The sequence below is a fragment of the Ambystoma mexicanum genome, chromosome 10 (assembly GCF_040938575.1).
Source record: "Ambystoma mexicanum isolate Mex_15411 chromosome 10, UKY_AmexF1_1, whole genome shotgun sequence".
Classification (NCBI taxonomy): domain Eukaryota; kingdom Metazoa; phylum Chordata; class Amphibia; order Caudata; family Ambystomatidae; genus Ambystoma; species Ambystoma mexicanum.
The window spans coordinates 1,081,380,260-1,081,403,096 of record NC_090932.1 but is presented as its reverse complement, the minus strand read 5'-3'; the positions used below and the strand labels follow the sequence as shown (position 1 = coordinate 1,081,403,096).

General features: G+C 44.4%; 1 protein-coding gene across 1 annotated transcript in view; it reads right to left on the bottom strand.

Moving 5' to 3' along the window:
• ANXA4 (annexin A4) overlaps positions 1 to 22,837 on the bottom strand; it is a 222,912-nt gene that overhangs the window by 105,133 nt on the left and 94,942 nt on the right. The window contains exons 5-7 of the mRNA XM_069618906.1: positions 19,523 to 19,636; positions 8,370 to 8,460; positions 7,859 to 7,938 (exon numbers count right to left, since the gene is read on the bottom strand). Coding sequence (XP_069475007.1) covers positions 7,859 to 7,938; positions 8,370 to 8,460; positions 19,523 to 19,636 — 285 coding nt within the window. The remainder of the gene's footprint in view (positions 1 to 7,858; positions 7,939 to 8,369; positions 8,461 to 19,522; positions 19,637 to 22,837) is intronic.

Below are 22,837 nucleotides of genomic sequence, written 5' to 3'. Positions count from 1 at the left end.
TAGTTTGTCTGTGGGTAAAGGATTTTCAAGGTCTCTCTCTGGGATAGTACTTCGAAAGGCCAACAAAGGTTTCTTACAACCCGAGTTGAGCAAAGCCACTCACTTAAGTAGTCAAGACCAAGCAGCAAGACTGAACTAAGGAGGAAGAGGGTACTGCTATGTAGTACAGTTAACACTTAACAGGACAGGTACGTAAAGGGTCCTCACAGATAAGTTATAAAAACACAACTGCACTAGGCACACTTTAGACAAAGTGAAAACACATTGAATCATATATACAACTCACAGTTACGTCACCCACAAATGGTTACGCTCTACTTTAAATGTCTGGCATAAAACACATACATGTGATGCAATCTTTTCGAGAAGGGAGCAAGTGATATTATCCCGCAGTGAAACCCAGCACTGTATGTTAACTTTGCAAGCCCAGCCCTAGTCTACCCAAAGTCGCCAAGTCTTTTAGGTATACGGAGAATGGAGCACAGTAGCCAGGAAGGCACAGTACCAATGATCAGTTAGTGCAGGGCAATAGCAACAATGCAAAGATGGGGACTAAAAAGGGAATTCAGTCCAGTTTTAAGAGGAACAACTACCACCCATGGGGTTCTTCAGGAAGACCCCCATATGTAATGAACCAGACACCACCACTCTGGATCAGCACTGCATAGCGCTAAGGTAAGCAATCATTTCCATAGGATTTGTATTGGGAGTAGAGGGTTGGCAGGTCAAGAGAAGGAATTGCAGGGCACAACCCCCCCCCCCCCAAAGTTAGGAAAGGCCCCAGGTGACCAAAATAAAAAATCTGGGAAGCAAGGCTCACAGCTATTGTCGCTGTGCAGGGTCATCTGATTCCGGGTTTGAGTCGATAATCCCCACTCATCTTTAAAATCCTCCTGAGACCTCACGTTGTATGGAAAACACACACCCAGTTCCACAGTGAAGGAGGGACCCTCACAGAGATCTTCATGGATGCACTCCATGAATTGATCCCGGACAAGATCCGGAGGCACATCTTTAACCTGGCGATTGACCTTTGGTCGTCCTGTAGGCACCTCTCCTGGTGGAGGGCAGCGCAACAGGATCCCAGCAGAGCCTCCAAGATGCCCACAATGAGTTCCAGCCAGTTTGTCAGCCGGGAGTACTTGTGATGACAGATGGCCTCCCAAAAAAGGGCTGATTTTGGATATCAGACAGGCCATCTAACATGGACTGCAGAGAGCCCCTTGAGTCTGGTGACAAAATTAGGAGACCCAAATTAGTCACTCTACACCAATCCCAAAAAGGTGGGTTGAATATTGTAGCACATGAGAGCCTGACAGAAATCCTAAACCCAGTGCGCTACAGTGGTTATTTGTAAATGCTCACTATTACCTGCCACCAAACCTACCACTACCAATCTTATTCACTACAGGCCATAAAATGACACTACGCAGAACAAATCAGAAGCAACATGCAGAGATAGATTTGCGTTTCATATAGTGCAAACGTAGCTAGGAAGCAACAGAGCCATACATGTCGTTGGGAGCAACAGGAGGCAACCAGGGTACGAAAAGGGTGAGGTTTATCATCAAGGTAAAAAAAATCTGCATTCTACAACCATCTACCCTCACAAACCATTTTAAAAACAAAGTTAAGACATCCAGCAAGCCATAGACCTGTCACAAAGGACTGATGCAAATCATCCTCAATAAAAACCCCAAAGAACCAAAACCCTCAATCACTTCACCGTTATCTCCACAGAAGATAGTCAAACATGTGAAGGAGAGTGACAATGCTCACTAACAGACCCTTACCAACCAACACCTATAACGACAATCTCATTAACCGCTTGCTTGAAACAAAAATTGGTAAAGTAAGTCTGTTATTATACCTCTAGAAAAAGAGATGACCCCATAAACAATTGATGCATTTACAACATCCTTGATCCATAGCCCAATAAAATTAAATGACCTACTGGACAATGAAAAAGTAGGATTTACACTGACATGTGACGGAATTGATATTCCTCTCAATATGGGACACAATCTCACAGGTCCTGTACTCCATGACACAATGGGTAGTGTTTCACACCACCAACCATACGTTCCCAATTGAGACTGGAAGAATCTGGACTCTGCAACACCATGCTACATTGCCATTATTTTATGCGACTGTTATTAGACCCGTTATTTGATCATTATATTTTTGCAGTTTCAAGGAGTTTGTCTGCATCATTTTAATTCATTTTAGCATATTCTGTGCACATTTCTGATTTTATTTCATTTTGCCGTTAGATTACCTGTGGATTTATTTTTACATTGCCTTCTCCGTTTGCTAGCTTGTACACTTTGCTGTATGTATTCTGTGAACCTGATTTCTAGTGCCACCTAGATTGGACTTTCACATCCGGGATAGAACGAGTGGGAACTACACTTCCCATCGTTCCTTCCCGTGTGCCATTTCTTATTGGTCAGACATGTCAGCGCTGGTCTGTGCCGTTCGGCACTCGCGTCCTTTTCCTGTAAGTAAGTGCTGGTTCTTGATCTTATAATGCATCCTCTTGAGTTGATTAAATGTGCTCAGTCAAAAATACCCACTATTTATAACGAGCAAAAGACTATGGCCGTGGCTTGCAGAGCGGCTGCTATAGCACACTACACGGCTGAGGCAACTCATTTGCTTCCAGTAATCCTAAAAACCAGCCGAGCTTAAGGCTGGAGCAGGAAGTATTGAGCACAACTCCCTTTTAATTCAAGGGGCACGTAATTTAAAAGGAGCCCACGTTCAGTTGATACCATGACAGGGCAGAAGGAGATTAGCACTGGCTGCCAGAGTCGCGTTAACAATCCCATGCCGTCTAATGAGATGATTGCTGTAGATGCAAAAGATGTGGAAGTCCTTCTAGGGAGATGAAAATAAAGTTATACATATGCAGTGACAACGCTACATAAAGGGAAACCAATTTGGGATTGAAAATAGTTCTGCTGAATACAAGATCCCTGATGAACCATAGCATATAGTTGATCAGGTTGTAGATCTATTTGCGTTGACGGAAACATGGTTACACAGTGCCGCTGGATCAGCCATTTCCCTGGCTATTCCTACAGGCTATAGTTTGCTATAACAGGATAGACGAGATGGAAGGCGTTGGAGGTTGACACGCCCTACTGAGAGGGATGTGAAATGCTCCAGGTAAAAATCAGGACGGATGCAGAAAGTACTATGAATGTGATTTTCGTTTATAGACTTCCCTCCATTATACCCGATTTTACATCCCAATTCTACAATCTGTAGTTACCACTACTAAAACCCGCAACTAAGGGCATGGTATTCAGAGACTTTAATCTGTGGCTGGGATGTGAAAATGATCACTTAGCTAAAACCCTTGAGATCTCACCAAGTAATTTAGGCTTTAACCAACTCGTCAAGTTTGTTAGGAAGATTTATCATTGTTGTACTTCATCCCCTCTCCTAGTGACTAGTGAGACACCATAGCATCTTTTGCTGAGCTTTTGGACATTTTTCTTTATATCCTGAATGTATGGAGCCTTTTCCCACTCATTCATTCTTATGTGCTCAACTTTTTGTAACTACGTTCTCTGCGTTTTACTTTTTCTATGGAGGCTACTTCCCTCCATATCTCTTTTCAGGAATCTGAGTTTTACTTTTGCAGCACAAAGCCCCTCATGGGTACTGTTGTTGGGAACCCCTTGGGTTCTCTTTTGAGATTCTTACCTTATCCTTAATTTCTACAGTTCTTAGGGATAGGGAGATACTTTGTATCCCTCCTAAAACTTTAGCCCACACTACCTTATGTGGAGTGGCAAGGGGATACTTAGTATCCCCCCCCTCTCTCTGCTCCTGTGACTTTTTAGACACAGACAACCTTCTGGTTATGGTTGGAGGCAGTGGACGTGTTCAACCGACTATTGTGCTATTTCTTACCGCAGACTGTATTCACAGTGCACAATAGGGGCACCCAAGTACTGAAACTGAATAAAAGATGAGGTTCCAGAGGTGAAGGGCAAGCGGACCACTGGAAACTGAAATAAACAAAGAGGACTATGAGCAGAGACACCTACAGACCATTTTCAACACCGTGAAGTGACCACTGCTGTCCTGACTCCGTTTCCTATGCGACAGAGGCACTCTTTAGAGAACGACTCCTTCCCTTTGGCTGGTGGAACGAAACAACCAGCCCTAAAACGAACTACATCTGAGCCACCTTCCGAGGGGTTAAGGCACTCCAGAGCTGCAGACAGCCAATACCATGAGACCTCCGACCCGATCGTAGTGCATCGTCTTGCCAAGGCCGAATCAGGCCAAATCTTTGCTGAGGTTCAGGTAAACCTCCAGAGAAAATCCAAGTCCCAGAGGGCAGTACTTCAGGAATCGAAGTAGATTGACCAGGCAAATCGTGTCCTTTGTTGGTACTGCAGAAATGCTGCCCAAACTGCAGACTGACCAGAAAAGCTGATGAAAACCATGCCAGTAGTCCTCCCTCAAGACTGCTGCAGAGAGATCCCATCCATTGCCCTTCCTTTCGTCAACAGACCAAGGAATCTGGAGGTCAGGTCCAGCGCTGCTACAGAGGAGAATGCAGCCACAAACATTTACCTTAATCTGAAAAGTCACTCTATAGTGTTTGAGTGCACAAAGAGGTGTCCAGGGTATCCCCCTCTTACCTCCGGCCCAAGCTGCTGAGTCCCTATAGCAAGTCCTTTAACAGGGTCTCCAATGTTGGTGTGATCCTCTTGCATCTTTGGAGACTAGAAAATATCCACATTGTTCTGCTGCTTTCCAAGACCTTGAGCCTCTCTGAACTGCCTTTTAGCAAGGATTCAGTTTTGGACTTTAAAGGCCTGGTTATGCAAAGAAACTGCATATAGAACCTTAAGCTCTGTTAGTATTTACCTTACCAACCATTTTCCTTCCAAAAGACTTTGGTTTTGCTAGAATACATTTTGATATACATTTATGTGTAAGTGTTTTTGAATTGCATTACTAGCTAGGTTCAGTGCACTTACCTACAGCTCACATCTTCCTCTTATAAGCCTGACTATTCTGCCACTCTACCAAGGTTCCATGTGTAGTACAGTTATGCATCTCCCAGTTAGTGGCGGTTGTTCAAAGGCTGGAGTCTGGACGATATTGTTAAGTAGATCAGGAGACGACCAAGACCCTCAATGACATCTACACCACTATCCAAGTATGGATGGCGGCGAATGGACTCTGAACTCAGACAAGATTGAGCTGCTCCTGGTAGGTTCCCCTAAAACACTCAAGAACCTGGACTCTCATTTCAGCCATTTCATCATTGACTGCATCAGAATCCCAGTTGCTGACTCAGTAAAAACACTGGGACTCGCTCGACTCCAACCTATCCATGACCAGGCAATTCAACGCTATTGCCTCCTCAGCGGCATACCATGCCAAACTCATGAACATGGCCAGACCGTTCCTCTCCAAGGCCACTGCATCATCATGGCTAGAGCCATTCCAGGATCAAGACTGGATTACTGTAATGACCTCTTCCTGGGCACATCTACAAAAAACATGGCAAAACTACAAGTCATCCAAAACAATGTTCTGCGCGCAGCGGCATTCCGAAAAGAGAACACATCACTGCCGCCAAGAAACAGGCGCACTGGCTCCCAGTTAAAGAGAGTTATCTTTAAGGCTCTTACCCTCACGCATAAGTGTATCCACCAAACGGCCCCTGCCTACCCCTCGGAAAGAATACACCTCATATCCTTCACAAGACCGATCCAAACTCCCTACACAAATTTGCTCTCAGTTCCTAAAATCAAAAGAGCCCGAGCAGGTGGCGCCAGCTTCCCATACCTAGCAGCAATGCAGTGGAACACCCTGTCACCACCCCTACGAGGCAAAAACTTGCATCTGGCATTCCGCAAAGCGGTGAAAACAATGCTCTTCTTATAAACTCGTAGTACTCTCCAGCTAACTTGAAAAATATGCCTGCAAGAGGAGAATGTTTCAAATGTAAGTTATGTATACTACTAATATGCAAATGGTATTTTCTCTGTAACTAAGCCACACACAAGTAACAGCGCTGGGATGCCCAAGGCTGTATGAGCGCTATGCAAATGTAAAAAATAAATAAAGCTTGTCCGCCCGCTCTGATAGGGGTTCTGGCCAAGCATGTAAATGCATCTTAAGGAAAGCCATGTGACAGACGCACAAGAATGCCTGGGTTATCCCCCGTTAAAGACAGGCCTATAATTACCTTGAACCAATGGGAAGAGGCCAATCACTAACACTTATTACAATCGCATTGCATATATTCATATTCTGGAACATCTGAACAATCAAAATATTTTAAATAAATGGCAGTCCGGCGTTAGGCAAGCGCAAAAGGACAGACTGCACTGCAGGATCTGAAATATAGACTACTTTGTAACGGACATGGGACAAACAGCGCGTCCGATGGACTTGTCCATGGCATTTGATCTTGTGGACCATCCATTTGCAAAATAAACCACTTAACTTTCATGAAAATGAACTCTTTTTGACCACTACAAGCAAGCAGGCCAACCACCATACCACCCCAGCAATTAGCACAAACATCAGATGGAACATCACAAAAATCATTGACTGGAAGACTCCGGTGGCCAAGCAGAGCAGAAGAATGCTGCTTGCAGAAATGGTTTGTGGTAAGACCAGGAGATGCCTGCCATAGGATTCAAAGTAATTTCAAGTACTGCGATCCCCAGTCAGTTTCATGCCACAACCCCCTTCTCCCCGATTGACGCAACCAATAAGATTTAGAACATTGACCACTCTACGGAGGTTGGTGTGCAGAGCAGGTTCAAATAACGTACACCTATTGTTACCTAACCATCTTTGCCAAAGGGGCCCTCTCTTAGATGGATCGGCCTATGATAAACTCCCAAATCACTAGTCTGGGAATGATACACCCAAGACTTGTTAAAAAAATAATAATTTATATGACTGCTCCATCATATCCATGGAATGGTTGCTGGTTATTCGGTCTGTGACCACTGCAAGTTGACACTTAAATCACAGTATAACATTTACACAAATGCTATTCCTCCCCGATGGATGATATATTCATCACCTCTAACCTCCTCTCACCATTATCATAGTCCAGCTTCTGACACCATATCCTCACCAACTATGCCACACACACCCACACAGTAACCTATTTTCCGAACTGAAACTACCATAAGAACAGCAAACACACTTGTGCTGTGCCTCTCCTATACTAACTAACTCACCCCTCCCATTCTTGCTCTTCAGATACGCCTGAGTGCCTAGAGAGAACGATGCACAGTATAGATCACATTAAACATAACCTAACATAAGGCGCACCACATTCAGAATAGTCAACAGCTATGAGCCCTACCATTGACAAGCTCCAGTCTTTGGTGGCTGCACCTCACCAGGGGCAGAATGTATCGGGTAGGCCACAATAGCCATTCTTGTAGGTCAATGCTTTCTAATGCTAACACTCCAGACAGAAAGCAGCAGACCACCTTCACATTACTCCTTTCGAATAGGGAATGGGAAAGATACTTATGTGGTTAGGGGTGGGGTCCCCTGCATTCCTTTTGATGGTTAAACCATCCTTTCAGGCATTTTAAACAGGAGGTTAAAAGGATTTTTCTGTGGGATGGGGGAGTCAAGTGCAATAAACTCTCAGATTCACATCTTGGCCCCTCCTTCCCCCGGATCACCCCCGTTTCATGAAGCTGTTTTCAGGTCTGAAGAATTGAATTCCCTTAAAAACAACTTAATCAATTATGCCAGGTGCCAAAAAAAGAGAAACAAAGTAATGTTACGTTTGAGAACCCCAGGTATCCCTCCTGTAATTAAAAGACAAAGTGTGTGAACTTACTGCTGATAAAGACACCAGCACTCTCTGGAACATCATCGATGTGTCGGAGCAAATGTCATCTTCCAGAGACTTTCCATATTCTACAAACAAATGGAAAGTATGCAGTGAAACAAGGCAATTCTCAAAGACCTCTAAAAATGAACACAACATTAATGTGGGCCGTGCACCAAGGCCCCTCCCACCCCCCCTCAACAATGGGGCAAGGACCAAACTCAGATTAATTGTTTATCTGTCCGAGGGGGGAATTTTGTCTTGATGAACTAGTTGCCTTCAGGATCTGCACACATCTGTGCAGCAGGGCGCTCAACCCTCCAAGACCTTTTGCAAACAGGTAATTATGCAGACTTCTGTTTTTCAACTATGTAGACTACAGTTATGTGTTTCATATTGCTTTTAGTGGACTTACTGCAAGGTGTTTAAAAAAGGAACAATGGCATAAACATCCAAAAGAGCAATTTCGTTCTTTTTCTAAAGTAAAGGTCGTCCCCTGCCTTCCCACTGCACCACATACTGTGTCTGTAGGTCGCATTGATCAAACGGATTTCCTCAGGTGAACGAGAAGCCAAAATCTCAATCAGGCATCCCTCATCGGTCCCAGCTCCCTAAATTGGAAAAGGAGGTGGGAAAGAGTAAAAAGGTAAAAGCAGTGTTAACATGTGCAACAGAGCAGATAAATACATTCAACAGCAATCTAATAACAGAACCCCAAGAAGCATTGTACAGAAATGTAGCTTTGTTTTAAAAGCTAAAGCTTCAGGACCCTATCCCTCCAAAGACCTGCCGGCATTTGAGATGCGCCTGCTTTTTAAAAAAAAATCTTCAGAGTTCACTTTTGGCACATTGCAGCAGTGATTTACATCAACCTCTTAAAAGTATTGAAGTTGGTGTCTTGGTTGTGCTAGGTTTTGTGACCCGACACCATTGATCCCTTAGACCGCTGTTTCCCAAAAGAGACCACCCCCAAACACACCAAGATCACATGAAAACAAACACTCTGCATGCAAGTATGTATGCATGTTATTTATTAGGGACAGAGCGTCACCGCCTCCCCTTCAGTGTCTTTAGAAGCCTCAAGAAACACTGATTTTTCTTGTCTAGGACCTAGGATTTCTATTGGCAGGCTGCACAAATCATGTAGTTTAGGACAGCTTTTCTAAAGTCCATAGTTAGGACTTTATGAGACTTTCCCTTGGGCAATACAGAGCTTCAACTCTTAGTATAGATATGTACCACTCAAGGTAAGGGTAGCTATGGTAGAGCATTCAGGATTATTTTAGGAGGGGGAGAGGGCTGTAGGAAGGTACAAAACGTGTGGCATACATATGGTCCAAAGAGACACTTCTACACTCAGTCATGTAAAAATAATGGTTTATTTTATGTATACACGGGCAAAGAGAATTCTTTTGAAAGGTAAGTACTACCAAACAAATCGTATAATACCAATACATATTCTACAGTGTAAAAGACATTTAGAATGTTAGATTAATTTTTCTTACCTTGAAATGCATACTAAGTGATTTGGCCGCGGCAGAAACTACCACGGCCGAAACGTTCACATGAGAAAGGTGCGAACTACCAAAAGTTTGCACCTTTCTCATGCGAACACACAGATACCCATAACACCCCCCCACCCACACCACACCACCACCCACACCCCCCAACATAAACAAACCCCACTTACCTCATCTTCACGCTGGGCTCCTGCAGCGCCAGTTCCCTTTCACTTCCGTGATCGGGAATCGGCGCCACAGGGTCCTTTTGCTTTTTTTTTTTAAATTAAATTTTTTTAAAATGGAAGGCTGCAGGGGTGTCCCCCGCAGCCCCTGCTCACTATACCATAAAGTATAGTGAGCGGGGGGGGATGCGGGGGACAACCCCGCAGCGCCCGTTTTTTTAAATTTTATTTTTACAATGCTACAACCAAAAGGTATGAAATTTTGGTGTTCAAACCTTTGGTGGTAGCATTTTTTGAACTTTTGGTCATTGCGACCATTTTTTGTCAGTCAAATCGGCCTATACCAAGAAAAATCACTTTGTAGTACTGTAATTTATTCTGCTTGAGGAATGCATTTACACTACCCACATTAACAAGTAAGTGCTTTGCAGCACTTGGTAATACTTTTCTTCACAGAGTTTTATGCTTAAGCAGTCCTTCCCCATCTAGACAGGAGTGTTCTCAGAGGCAGAACGGGACATTGGTGCACCAGTGGCCAGCTGTAGGCCCAACGATGCAGGAGAAATTGTGGAAAAGTCAGAGTTCCAGAGGATTTCTTCTCCAACAAGCAAGTACAATACTTTGTAGTTGCTAAAATGGTTCAGGGAAGTCGGCAGACTGCCTGCATATACACAAGCATTAGGCCTGGGGTGAATGTGTATGGGTAAACTCCCGAACACACGAATCACCACTCTAGCAAAGCAGGAGGGGCATAACGCCTCTAGGTAAGTATTACCTCGAGTCTCCCAGTACCTCAGCAATGTAGATGATGCAGGCGGGCGCCCTCACCAATTAGCAGCTGCAGGATCCAGTCATCGAATTCTTTGTTGTCAGATGAAAGAAAGGACACTGGAGGGGATTTTGCCCCAGCAGTCCAGTGGAAAGGCTCCATCAGAGGATTCTTTGTAGTTTCTCATGGTTTTGGCACCCTATTCAAGGCACCAGATGAAGAACGGTTTTCGTCTGAACTATTCGCCTCACTTTCCCCATCCAGCACTCTGGTGAGGGGCCTTCAATAGTGGACTCTTGCCTCTTGAGGCCTGGCAGGAGTCCAAAGTTTCAGACAGATTCGTTCTTCAGAAGACAATACAAGTTTCAGACAGATTCGTTCTTCAGCACTCAGCCTCGACGTCCCAGTGTATTGGCAGTTTGCAGCCCAGGAAGGTCACAGCTCGTCGTGGGATGGCTCGAAATGCAGGTCTTTGATTGTTCGACCAGTCCAAGGAAAGGTGACGTCCTTTTCAGAGACCTCCGTCGCATGAAACAAGGGTCAGCACAGAAGCTGTCACTCAGCAGGCAGATCTGGTTGCAGGAAATAGCTACAGGAGTCGTTAGGCAAGATTGTATGCAGTACCCTTTGGGTGCACTACAACAACCCTGACCTCCTGGCAATAGGAACCCAACCTTTGGTACAAGTCTGTACTACACAGGCTGGTAGCATGTTGAGCAGCCAGGCTCATCTCAAGAGCGGTCAATGTCAGCTGTAGGGGAGTTACACCGAGATTCACAGTGACACGTATTCAAATAAAGACTTACACACAAAGTTTCTTGATTAAACAAGTATTAATTTATTTCTCAGTCAGTTAGAATAAGCCTTCTTCAGAAGTGAGCAATATAAAGCAACACACAAATACACTCCACAAAATACATACTCTTAGTTGTCTAAATCAGCAAATAACCATTTGTGATGGCATATAGGCACTACCTACACCCTCAGGTGACTTCAATAGTTAGGGTGCTGTTGACATTAATTTATCACTGTTGCATATAGAATATCCGAGATAAGTGTTCAAGAAAAGAGTTCAGAATAAAACAAGTATTCACACAGATATCCTTAAGCAGATAAGTACTTTCAAAATAACCCCCAATGCAAAGTTAGTTAACACTTTCCTGGAAGGAAGGTAAAACACATAAGCAAGGGAGAGAAGAGTCATTCAGAGAGCCAGGCCAGCCAATGTTATGTTAGCAAAAGGTGAGCTGAAGCACTTCTTGCAAAAGACTTTGTAGAATAGAAGAAATCAAAGTAGGGCCACCAGCTGATTAGGCTTGTGAGGTAGAGAAGCTGCAAGCAACTCTACAAGAACAACCGAGAACAAGCAAGGCAGCACAACAAGAGGCAAGTTCTCTCAGAGTTTACTGTACCTTTAGGTTGAAGAAAAGTGCAGCAGGTGACTTCTGACTCCTGTACAGACCTGCTGACCCTGTTGTTACTGGGCCTCAGTCATGGGGACAAGAGGGAGGACATCTGGGGACTCCTGCACTGTAATTCGACGGTCACCGCTCACAACCGGCAAACTTCAAACAAGTGGCACTTCGGTGTTTCAGCTCCTCGCGTCCACCGCAAATAGCACCACTGTGGTTCGTGGCTGTCAAGATGGGCTTTCCTTGCATCTGGGGTCCCACACTCCGTTGAGGGGGCTCACGCTCGTCAGTCCTGCTTCCTGGGAGTTCGGAGGATCTTACTGGAGCTCTTGGCCAGCTTAAAAGCAATGCACATAATCTGGTGTTCCTCTCCCTGGTTATTTGGTTCCAGCAGCAACTGCAGTGGAATTTCAATCAGCTCTGAGAGGATGTCCAGGTGGCTTACTTTGGAGTTGATTGGTCCCACCAACTCAAAAAGGGAGAAGACGTCCTTGCAAGGGCTTCTCTGGCAATACGAATTTGGAGTTCCAGCACAGCAGCAGGGCTTCACCGTGCTAACCAACGGTCTAGGAGTTGCAGCAGGCGTCCTCTTCAAGTTCTTCGGATTCCTTCGTCTAGTGGTCGACTCTGCCTTCCAAGCCAAAAAGCCTTGCCCTTTTATGCAGGTTTTTCCCCCATTCATTCCAGCCTAGCTGTTAGTCACCCAGCAGGGTGGCTGTCCTTGCTGGACAGCCAGCCGATCACCTAAGAGTGCATTCTTGTCGACTAAGCACACAGAGTTTTGGGCACCTCCCTCGCTTCCTGCTCTGCCATACACCCTGGAGCCAGAGGCGGGCTTCGCTTGTGAATCCCGCCAAAGGCAAAATGAACAAAGGGACCAAACCTGGTTTTGCACGCAGAGTACATCTCAAGAAGGACCTTGCCACAAAGAAATGGCGAGAAAAGAAGACCGGAGCCATTTTGACAAAAATGGCCCCCATAGGTGCTTTACCGTGGCTTTGAATGTAGCCCGCAGTAAAAACACACAATGGTAGTAAAAAGTAAACCACTGCCACCAGCCATGCCATGAGGAAAGGGTAACAAAAATGTTACAAGAGAAGCTAGACAAAGGGGAAACCAAGTAACCCCCTCCAGCACCCTATTTTAAGATAGTGTGTGCTGGGTCTAGAAAGTCAAGTCAATTTCACTTTACTGCTCTGGCAAACAGCAGTTTATCCCAGAGAAGGTATTTAAACCTTGGGGAAATCTGAAAGGCTTCCCTGTGTCACTGCACTGAAGGTGCTGAGGGACCCAAAGTAAAAGATAATGCCTATGGGGTTTGTCAGATTCCACAACCAAAAAAACCAGAGATTAAAATCACATTAAAAATACATGAGAGAGTGGAAATCCAGCAAAGTTGCTGGGGGTCTCTAAGGTAGATGGAATTAGCACATTTTTGAAAATTCTCCTCAACAGGAGTCTTTTCTTCTTCCGCGTCAGTTCTAGTGGTCGATTTGTCTTCAGTCGCAGGATCCAAGCCATTTATCCAGGAATCCAGCCAATCATCACTCATGCTACATTCAAACTCAACATTTCAGGACAGGCAGCCTCCCTGCTGGAACTGTTTCCAGGCAGGCCTGCCACAAGACAAAGAAGTTTGTGAAGACAGGAAACAAGGGAGGAGTCAGACATTCTGGAGCCTCGGCAGGCTTCATAAAGGATTCCCACCCAAGACAAGTCAAACCAGTGCCTCTCTCACCCAGCATGACAGGCGGACCAAAGGACAAACACACAAGAGATTGAGAAATAATACAGCCATCATTTTGTCTCATTGGTGACCCTTATGAGCATTTCTGTGGCTGTGAAAAAAGAAATTGCACCAAAGTCGGTAAAAAGTCGGTAAAATACATCCACTGCCACCAGCCATTCAGGCATGCTTGTCACTAACAAAAAGGTTATAGTATCAGTGAGAAAGGGGGTACAGTGTAACCCCTCAGCACTCCACATAAGGTGGGGTGTGCTGATCTCACAAACGAAAGGTAAAAAGGATTTATTTTTTTTTAGTATCACCCCTATCCTTGGGAACATTACTTCTCAAAAGGATAATAAAAAAGGAAGCCCAAGGGCCCCCAGCACCACTGCACAGAAAGTGATGTGTGCTGCAAATGTAAATTACAGATGCTTAAAAAGTTGGAAGAAAGCATGGCATATGGTGAAACACAGAAATGGCTCCCATAGTCAGAGCAAAAGAAAGGGTAAGGGGGGGGGGGGGGTGGTCGGGGAGCACTCACTCAGGAACAAAGGCAAACAAAATCCACAAGTGAAGCAAAAAGTGCTGGGGGTCTCATAGGTGAATGTGATTTGGCATAACATGAAAAATCATACCAAACACTGTACCCTATTCGATTCTGAGGATTGATCTATGCTGCAGGGGCCAAGCAAACAAAGACAAGTTCCCACTTGTGAAACAACAAGACCGGCTAAAGTTATCCCAATACACTTACATTTCACATTCATGTACACTACAGAAAAGTACAGGATTATAAAGTGATATATATACCTGTATGGTTCCAACCCTTTCGAGAATTTAAATTAACGAGCACACCATCTGTGAGAAGCGAGATTTCCAGGGTGTGTTGAATACAGCACTCACCTATTACTAGTAGCAGATTCTGCGGTACTTCCTGCCTGCACCAAACTCTGCCCATCAATGGGTTTCACAACCATAAATAATGGGAATACAGGTGTTGCTAATCATATGATGTTTGGTGAGAAGAGATGATACTTTGGTATTGGTGCAGCCCTTTTGGTTAGGACGGCATTTACTTTAATTATCAAATGGCTTCAATTGAATAATGAATCAAAGTGAAATGCTCTGTACATCTATCCAACGAAGGCCATACAGAACAATGTCAGTAACCAAACTCAAGCAAAGATGTGCAGGCCAATCTATTATGTTACGGCACCAATGTCGGGAGCAGATGGTGAAGCAATCTGGGCATACTAAGGTTCCACATTAAACCCCAAAGGAAAGGATTTCATTGTTAATTAGCAAACGCGTACCAACCATTCCACCCGGCGCCAGTACTGGCCAGTTCTGCTAACAAGATGGCGCCATTCAGAGCCCTTCTCGTTTGGCGCCTCCAGTGGGTTACCCAAGAAACGTTAACTACAAACTGCTACTGTAAGAGTTCACAAAAATCGGGAAGCGGTTGCAGTGGGTACAGGGGATAGTATTACCAGAGTCCGTCATTTTATCTTACTTGCACAAAACGGGAATTCTCCAAAGATAACCATGTCCCAAGAAGAACAAGGAATAATATTTCGTCTCTAAAAACTGGTATTAGGCATGGGTAAATGAAACCAGTTAAGGCACACAATCTTGTTTAAAAACGTAGATGGGATGGAGGACTATACAGTCAAGCCAGACAATTGAAGCACACTCCCCTTAAAATGTATAGCTGGAGACATTAAGCAACAAAGGGTAAGGAAGATTGTTTGCACACAGCATGTTGGGACTGCAGTTGGAGGGCGGCGTTACACATTTATTTCGCTTTCCATCCATGGGGAAGGTACGGTTTGAAGAGTGTTCAGAGTGTTACAGGGTGGGTTTTCTTTATACACCACTAAATAGCTTTGTTGTGACAGAAAATCGTGATGTTCCAGCATGAAAGCACAACACAGCTGGCCACGACTCGCATAACTAACTACTCGGCCAATGCTCAACGAACGGTGTGCCATTTTCACGTTTCGAGAGAACATCAAAAAACATATGAACAGAGTGGCATCCCCTATACCAGGCTTGTCCAACCTTTTTGAATGTGGGGCCGAAGCATGAACTTTTTGTCACCCGGAGGGCCGGCGAGCCAAAAGTCAACACCCTCACCCAAAGCAGTATATTCAAAATCCATGGTGTGTGACCTTTGACACAATTGCATCACAGGCAGCGATAGCCATGCAGTCCCAAAGATGTGTCAGGGGCAGTGATAAAAGGTTAGTTTGTTGTGATTTCTTCCACCAGTGTGTGATTATTTTACTGAAACGGTGGGGGCGACCGAGCGTAGCGAGGGAGATATAACAATCTAGGGAGGGTTTGTAGGGTTTGGGGGGGTCCCCCCCCAAGATTTTTTTCCAAATATGGGGATGAAATGGTGCATTTTACAGCAGGAAAAGTGGCCAAAAAGCCATAAGTTTACAATTAGTTCTATACAAACATTGAATAAATTAATAAATAAACTGGCCCGTGGCCTGTTACTGCCTCTTACAGGGGGCACCAGAGGCAGTCGCAGTGCTCCGCTGCCACGGGCCGCATTATTTATTAAATGTTTGTAGGGTCCGTGGACCCGACAAACGTTTAACAAATAAATAAACTGGGCCGTGGCGTACCAAAAAAGAAAAAACAGAAAGAAAACTTACCAGGCCTCGCTTGGTCACCGGCGTGATGCTGGGCTGGGCTTGGCTGGGCAGGAAAAGAAGTGTGAAGGTGGTGCCGGCACGGTATACCTTACCTTCACTCCGCCCATAAACATGACGTATGTGATTTCCATTGGCTGAGAAACAGCCAATGGAAATACTGTGACCATGCAAGGTTTTTTTTTTTTTTTTTTTTTTTTTAATATGACGTACCTTGCATGGCAACAGTATTTCCATTGGCTGTTTCTCAGCCAATGGAAATCACAACCCATGCCGGCTTGTTTGTTTGTATTTCCTTTGTTTGTTCAGCCTCGCGGGCCACATGAAATGGCTCGGAGGGCCGCATTGTGGCCCACGGGCCGTAGGTTGGACAACCTTGCCCTATACCAAAGTCCATTCAAAAAGGCAGATAACATGAATTAAGAAGAGGGAAAGGGTGGAAGATTGGGAGAATAGACGCCCGACTTCTGCCCTGTGCCCATTTATGAGCTTTACAAATATTAAGAGACAAAAGCAGACATAGGGTCACAATCAAGAGATGGGCTATGCTAGCTACAACCAATCTTCTGCCGATTTGGTACGTGTTTACACCGCAAGGCTTTTTTCCCCCCCCTCGGACAAAAAAATAAAATAATAATAATAATAAAATCGGAAAATATGGGGGTGGGGGAGGTAAGGGGTCACAAGGGGTAAGGGTGTGAGGAATAGGTACTAGATAATAGGGAAGGGAGAAGCCCCGGCACATTTAAAAAATAAATAAAAAAACAGACTTTGCAGCCAAAGAGTTTAAGCAAAAAAACAGCCAAAAAAAACTCTGCCATCTCAGAACATAGAATCGACTATTTTATGAGCACCACTCTTACTTCACTTCTGAATTGGAATAGTGTAAAGGTTTAATTATAACCAACTACACTTAAACTAAATTCTCCAAAAAAAGTACACTTTGAAACAGTGGTATGAAGGGTACCATGGGAATCTCAATGCATCTTTTCAGGGGTTTCACTGGGAATAACCACATCTTCACAGCCCTAGTGGATCAAAGACCCATTATGAATCTCAGGATTACTGGTCTAGCCTCTGAAGGTAGGTGGTACGAGGACACATCAAAATACAAGGCCAAAACTGGTTTATACATTGCAATGATCTACCCTCATCACCCAGGGCAGTTTCTAGCCAACTTGGTTCCCAAGGCGAAACACTAGAAATCGCCCTCCTCCCCATGCACAGCACACATCACTCCCAAACTGGACAACCCCCACTCCACCCCCCCCCCCCCCCCCAAGATCAATCAATAATTACTATATAAATGAAGGTGTTTCATTACATTGTAATTCAAGTACTTTACAGAAGAAATCTAATGTGAAAACACAGCTGTTGCTGCTCAAGTAAAGGTTTTTTCTGTCATCTGCTCTTAGGGAAGGTCTTGCCTGAATGCAGTTTCAAAATACTGGCACAATGCAGTATGACCAGCCTGCCGGGGTCCAAGGGCCCACTGACCCCGTGTTGCAGGTGTTCTGTTCTTACCACCTCACTTTTATTGTGCAAGGGGCAATACTAGACTTTCCATAAGATTCATTTTCTGATAGGTTACCATTCCAAGATGGACAGTCTGGTACACTCTTATTGCACCACTGTTTAAAATAACACTGAGAGCGGTAAAGGGAACAAATAGCACCAATGAGGGTTCCTTTATGCTTTGCATTAAATCACAGAGCATTTCAGGAATAGAACAGGGATCACAGATCTCTATATTTGATAAAGAAGTGTGTGATAAAATGATTGCATGTATGAATCTCTAAATTCTCAACAGACGCATGGCTTGGTGCTCACATCACAGTTCTCAACACTCATCGCGACATTAAAATGTTTGCTTTGTAACCATTCGAACAGCTTGTGTTTTGAGAGGAGTATAAAATTGTAGGAACATCAGCCACTCAAATGGGGTACAAAGGCTCTTTTGCTTCTTGTTTCTGTAGAATTTTAGCTGAAGGGCTGGGTCTCAGTGTGAGCATGCTCAACCCCAATACAGAAACATATTTAGGTAATTATATCTATAGACAGGAAAGGATATCCTACAAAAACACCCAATAAACAATGCACAGGAGTGTACCTCTGACAAACTTTAGCCTGACCAGTAATACGCCGATGAAGTAATTTAAACAAAACCCGCTTCTAATGCATGGTAAAGGGTACATCTTGCCCCAGTCACTACCTCCTCACCATTACGCAGGCCTGAGGGGCTATTTCTGCAACAACAAAAAAAAAAAAAAAAACACAACCCAAACAGTACTGGCCTGCGGCTAGTGAAAATCATGGTGTGGCATTGTAGAAAGGGTGTTTGGCCTATTGGATGTACAATTTGAGGCAACTTGTTTGTGTGTTTAAGTAGGGGCACAGTGTGGCATATTCTTCAGCGCCACATAGATGCCATTAACAAACAGGGTGGTGACTTGTGCAGAACACAAATCATTGCTTTACACATCACTGCATTGATTTGCCATGGACTACTTGTCTGCATGTTTACATACAGAGAACCCTGCTTTGCTAATCGAGGTGCCAAGTCACATTGAGGTGCCATGTGGTGGGCATGCTAGGCAGTGGTTGGCTTATTAAAAATAATTATAAAGTCCTTTGATGCTGAGCGGAAGCATTTAGTCCATGCCCCAAAGCAGCCACTAGAATACATAAGCAAGATAACGACATTTAACCTTCCCAGGGATGTGCCATATGCAACTAAAAAGTAATATAAAAAAAAAACAAAGTGTTGGTGTGTCAAATAAAGAGACACAAAAAGAAAATAGTTTAAAACTTTTTCTGTGTGGCACGTTAATTCTCTTTGAAGAATGCATAGGTTTGGTCTGCTAGCTGATACTTGTTGTGGCCTTCTGAATAAAAACGCCCCATGTTCAGCTCTTTAATGAAATGTTAAGCGCATACTGTGTGAAAACAATGGCTTGTTAAATGAGACTGCCCCAATTGAAAGGCTGTCAACACAAAGAATGAGGGGCACAGGATGTGACTTCAGAGCATGTCACACGCTGCGTTTGGCATATGCGTTCATTTGTTTGCATATTCCATACGCATCGCAGTCATCTACAAGTCAACAGAGAGCAGCCAGCCAGGTGGGCCCTTCCTGAGCCCTTCTCTTGAGCCATTTACCTCTGCATCCTGGGCCGTCGCCTACCCCCCACCCCGGCCAAGAAACGGGCCAGCCCTCACCCATTCTCTCCAATCCATCAGCGTATCAAATAAAGTGGAATCTGATTGAGGACCAATTCCCCAATTTCAAGAATCCCTTTTCATATTGTTGGCCGAGGAGTACCAACACAGTAACGACTAGTGACTTATAATAGTAAACATTTGAATGATGTAACCAGAAGAGAGTTGCACAGTAGGTAATAATTGCAGCTACAAACCTTCATTGCATACTTGAGCTCCTGGGCATCGTACTGCGCGAGTGGCATTAACAACCCTACAATCACCTTCTCGAATTTCCCCGTCAGCTCGGACTTCAGGTCCTCTTCCAATTCCTGTTTGATTGCATGGGAGACAAGGAAAAAGAGGTGAACACGGGAGAGAGGTTTGCACCGCTGGCGGACTGTGCAGCACGGCAAAGATAATGTACAGCTAGGCGTGTCTATTGCCCCTCTGCCAGATATGGCCAAGACATTCTAGCAAGTGACAATATGCAATGTTAGCATGAACACCAGAGCCGCAGGGTGGTGCAACCACCACGCACAGACCATCCGTGGCACGAGTACCTGCATCACCAACTGGACAAGGGAAAATCACAACCAACTCCACCAATTACCTATCGCACACAGGATTAAACGCCATGCAAAGTTGCTGGACTCAGTCCAGTGCCCCAATCACCAAACCAAAACCAGCCCGCCCAACTAATCCTTTTCAGGGCGGGTCAATCACATCATATTGAACCAGTCACAAACAGTGTAAACACGTATTGTGGTTGTTGAAACAGTTGCAAGCAGTCCATCCTCATCTAACCAAGTGCGGTTTAGAATACATTCAGTCTCCTGCTTGGTATCACTGCCTGGATTCTGGTTGAAATCGAAATCCCAGGATACAAGTGCTGCACAGAAGATAACAATCATGTCCTACAGTGAATTGTTTTCTCACCACAATAGGAAAATGGTTTTAAAAAAAAAAGGAGTTCTCTCGACTAACCCAAAGCCAATCCTAAAGCGCAATACCACCAAATGAGTTCACCAATTATCGGTTAGTCATCACAGCACAGCCAGTCCCCCAAAAACGAAGAACCTGGATATGCGTATGGTTTATTTTTCATTAAAAAGCACATTGCTTTAATTCTCCTTTTCGTTACGAAGGGATAGGTTAATTGCAACCAGTGGCTCATAAAAATTTTGGATATGTGGCCAAAAATGTGCACAAGGACAAAAAGGTCACGTTAAATTTCATGAAATCTTGTATGCTCGCGAAAGGCCACGAAGAGGGATGGAAGGAGTAATTTGAAGCAGCCAACTCCCTGAAGAAACACCGACTGTTTTATGGGTACCAGAACACTTTCATTCATTTAACAAATGAATAACTGCGAATGATTCATTATTATTATTATTTTTAAAGACAAACCACTCAATTTTTGCTGCACTTTTAAAATGTTTCCTTCCTAGTCTAGAGTAACCCCTCCACTGTCATAGCTAACATATTAAAACAGCCATCCCTTAGTGGCTCGTTTAATACATCAATATTATTTTATGTTCCTCAAACCTTTCAGAGAGCAAAGCTGTTGCCTAGAAAACCAACATCTTGACTAAGTGGCTTGATTTTGCCAACTCTACAGCTTTTTTTTTAGTTTCTTTAAATCCTATTTTAATGTGATTTGGTGAATATAAATAAACCTCACAAAAATATACAATTAAAACAAAGAAAACTACAAAAAGATATAATGCATCAAGTGAATCGAATTTCTGATGTTTTTATCCGTTTAGATTCACATGCTATGCATAGACTGGCATCTAGTGGTAGTCGCAGAGGATTACAGGGTTTGTTTTTTTTAAAAACTCAAAAATGGACGTTGACTGGGTGGGTTAGTAAATACCATCCCTAATGTAAAGTCTACTTTATCAATGGACCTTCATGCGTCAAGGTCCTTCAGATGGTTTTGTTTCCGATACGAGGTTGCATGAAGTGTACCCTGAGTACAGATGTAATAAAGCAGGCAATAGCGATGGAGCAAGAAACATCCATGCACCTTTGACTCCAGGAGGGGAGGAAGGGTTGGCACATGAGAATCTAAGCAGCTACAAGCATCAGAAATACAATTACGATGAGTAATGTATGCTTTGAGGCTTGTGGATCTGCTTAGATCACATGCCATGCATAGATTAGCGAGCAGTACTTGGAGAAGGAGGTGGGTTGTGAGAAGGTACAGCAGCAAATAGATGTTTTCGCACCGCTTGTCCCATCTGTGAATGTACTTTAAAATGTGTGTCGATGCAGTAATTAGGCAATACGACCTGAGGCGGGGGTGGATTACCGGTCGGGTAATGCCCCAGGGACGAAGTCTGAAGCATGAGCTAAGCAAAGGCTTCAACACAGCCCCGGGGGCATTATCAGTCCAGCAATGCCCCCCGCCCCTCCTCAGGTTATATTGCCATTAGTACACTGGCACGTCGTATCTGGGTACTAATAGCAATTTTTACTCGAGAAACGTCTGTAACGCTCACCTGATTCCCGTAGAGGCGCCGGTCTTGACTGGGCGTATACCGTATCTTCAAAGGGGATGTGTAACACACGGCTGGCTCTTTGGGCTGGACCTCTGTGCACTGTATGTCTGGCTCGAAGGGTAAGATGTCTGCAGATAGAAAATGTGGGATTAATGAACTGGGTTATTGAATGTCTCTCTCTTCTTCCCTTTCTCTTCTCCTGTAGAACCCCAAAGGTTAACGCTCTCACCTTAGGTAAGTGAACGCCGTGCTCTCATCTGCCTCGAGGCAGGGTGCTGTAACCAGTTTCTTCACTGGATAAGGGGAGCAGGCCTCTTGACGTCAGAGGACTGCTGTCCGTCGTTTACTGCACGAACGGTAAGTTTCGAGTAATTCTAATGTCTTTAAAGTCTTTAGTAATGATGTCTCTTGTTTTGCAGGGTTCCGGCGATGGCGGATGACAGGCTGAAGTGAGTTGAAGATGGAGCCCGTGTGATAAATAGAAGCGCCTGGAAGCACGTAAGTAAGCGCTTGTTGCCTGCTTCACGATGCGCTCTAACTGTCTTTTTATTTTGCAGGTACAAGTTCGGGGCGGCTGCAGGGTGCCGGAATACCCACTGGGTTAGATGTGGAAAGGAGTAATGGCACGTGAGTATTTAAGTTCCCCAATGTCTTTAAACGCACCTTGTTTTGTCTTTCAGATGCGGGATGCAGCGCCGAAGGCCTCCGGAGCGTGCGAAGAGTTGGTAAGCTTTTGTCTTTCAGATGCCGGAATGCAGTGTGAAGACCTCCGGAGCGCACGAAGAGTAGGTAAGCCTTTGTCTTTCTGATGCCGGAATGCAGCGCGAGGCGTTGGTGACAGCCGATGGACCAGGTAAGTGAAGAGCTGTCACTGAAGACCGTAATGCTAACCTGTTCTTTCTTGTCTTTATAGGTGTTGCTGAAGACTGGATTCAGAATGGTAAGCCTTTTTCCTTAGGCCCAGGATCAGATGCAGAAGACACGATGAGCGTTCTGCTGCTGAGGATGCAGAATAACGCAAAGCAA